Source organism: Cebus imitator, unplaced genomic scaffold, assembly GCF_001604975.1.
Source record: "Cebus imitator isolate Cc_AM_T3 unplaced genomic scaffold, Cebus_imitator-1.0 Scaffold348, whole genome shotgun sequence".
Lineage (NCBI taxonomy): Eukaryota > Metazoa > Chordata > Mammalia > Primates > Cebidae > Cebus > Cebus imitator.
The window spans coordinates 664,668-666,704 of record NW_016107663.1 but is presented as its reverse complement, the minus strand read 5'-3'; the positions used below and the strand labels follow the sequence as shown (position 1 = coordinate 666,704).

General features: G+C 45.6%; 1 protein-coding gene across 1 annotated transcript in view; it reads left to right on the top strand.

Annotated features, from left to right (window-relative positions):
• The window catches only part of IQGAP1 (IQ motif containing GTPase activating protein 1), a 123,600-nt gene that overhangs the window by 92,357 nt on the left and 29,206 nt on the right, over window positions 1-2,037 (top strand). Inside the window, 2 exon segments of the mRNA XM_017506110.2 lie at window positions 1,154-1,324; window positions 2,021-2,037. The exon segment at window positions 2,021-2,037 is cut by the window's right edge and continues 25 nt beyond it. Of these exon segments, the coding sequence (XP_017361599.1) occupies window positions 1,154-1,324; window positions 2,021-2,037 (188 nt within the window).

The following is a 2,037-nucleotide window of genomic DNA, read 5'->3' as shown; positions in this document are numbered from 1 at the left end:
AAAAAAAAAAAAAAGAGACTGAGTTTCTCCTTGTTGTTCAAGCTAATCTCAAACTCCCGACCTCAGGTGATCCACCCGCCTCAGCCTCCCAAAGTGCTGGGATTACAGACATGAGCCACCCTCCCCGTCTGCTCTGGAGTCTTTTAAGTGCAGACAGTGTTGCCCAGAAAAAAAAAAAAATCAAGGCTCTGAAGGAGAAGGTGGATATTGGATCGGTAACCAGATGTTCTTACTAATCATTCCCACTGCTGCTGGCCTTGTTCAGGCTCAGGTCATCTCTCACTTGTGTCACAATAGCAGCATTGATTTCACCCACTTGGTCTCTCCTCACTCTGCTGTGTCTTACTTTCCTGACAGTATTTTTGTAAAAATAATCTCCAGCCTGGACAATGTAATGAGAACTCATCTCTACAAAAAATATTTTTTAAAAAATTAAAATTAGGTGTGGTGGTGTGCTTGTAGCCCCAGTTACTCAGGAAATGAGATGGGAGGATTGCTTGAACCCAGGAATTTGAGGCTGCAGCAAGCTGAGATCACACCACTGCACTCCAGCCTGGGTGACAGAACGAGACCTTGTCACTAAAATAAATAATAAGCAGCTGATTGTTTTATTCCTCCGCCTGAAAGTTTCCTGGCTCTCCGGTATCTTTAGTAACAGTCCAACCCCTCTAGGCTGCTTTTGCAATCTGCCTACCATTTGCAGTCTGCCTGGAGTTGCGGCTTTCTGTCCTTACCTCTGGCCTCTCCCTCTGGGATATCCTGCATTGTAACATTCTAGGGGTCCCTTGGTTCTTGGCACACAGCCCTATTGGATACCTGTTACTCTATTCTTGTCCGCAGTGACCCCAGATCAGCCAGCACAGTGCCCAGCCTAGTCCATGTTGGATAGGTGGGTAAATGAGATGATATATGAAGTAAAAGAAGATCAAGTTTTTGTTTATGAAACGTTTTCTAGGTGGGAGGAGGTGTGTGAGAACAACCTGGTCCCGAAAAACAGAGCTGAGGGCTTCATTCCCTTTACTTAAGTCCACACAATCTGGTGTGGACTTAGGAAGCAGGGAGTGTTAGTTTGTGTGCTGTGGGTGATACTTTGTGAAAAGCTGCATCCGTTCTTGCTTGTGAATGTCTTTGAATGTGACCACTGCTTTTTCAGAGTTCCATCTCTGGAGTGACAGCTGCGTATAACCGAGAACAGCTTTGGCTGGCCAATGAAGGCCTGATCACCAGGCTGCAGGCCCGCTGCCGTGGATACTTAGTTCGACAGGAATTCCGATCCAGGATGAATTTCCTGAAGAAACAAATCCCTGCCATCACCTGCATTCAGGTATTTCAGAACCTATGACACAGATAGCAAGCGGGCATCTAGAGCAGGGGTAATAAATAGTCAGCTCTCACCATTAACTGTCTCAGGGTGTTTTTTGAGTTCTGGCCTCTTAGTCTTCTCTTTCCTTTGACAGGTACCTCCTCTTTACTAACATGTAAGTGTAGTGTGCCTACTGGTGTTTAATGGTGGCACAGTGGCAGTTCTTGGGCACCTCTTCCTCTCTTCTTCTAAGACTGTATCTTTCTGTAAGATTTGAACCTTGAGGGAAACAACTGTGGCTTTGCTTCATTGACAAGGTAGCACAATGTCCTGGAAACAATTCTGAGTTAGGAGCAATGGCTGCACTGCTGCCAGACAGTGATGAATCTCCAAGTGTGTTTCCCCATCTGTAAAAGGGGAATGCCCCGTTGTGTCTTCCCTTCCTCACCTGATTTGGTGTAAGGAGCCAGTAATGAATTTGTATGGACTGTAAAAGGCATGCAGGACTGTGCTGATGTCGGGGAAGTAGAATGGAGCCATCGTGTTCTTCCTGTGGAGGAATGGCCCGTGCCCTTGTCCCTTGTCACTGCTGGAAATGGTCCTTTCTAAAACGTCATGATGAAATTGCACTTGGATCATATATTAAGACGAAAAATTTTTTAACTTCCATTGATGCTTGGGAAGTAATATGTTCTCCGTAATATTTGATGGTTTCAGTCCCAGTGGAGAGGGTA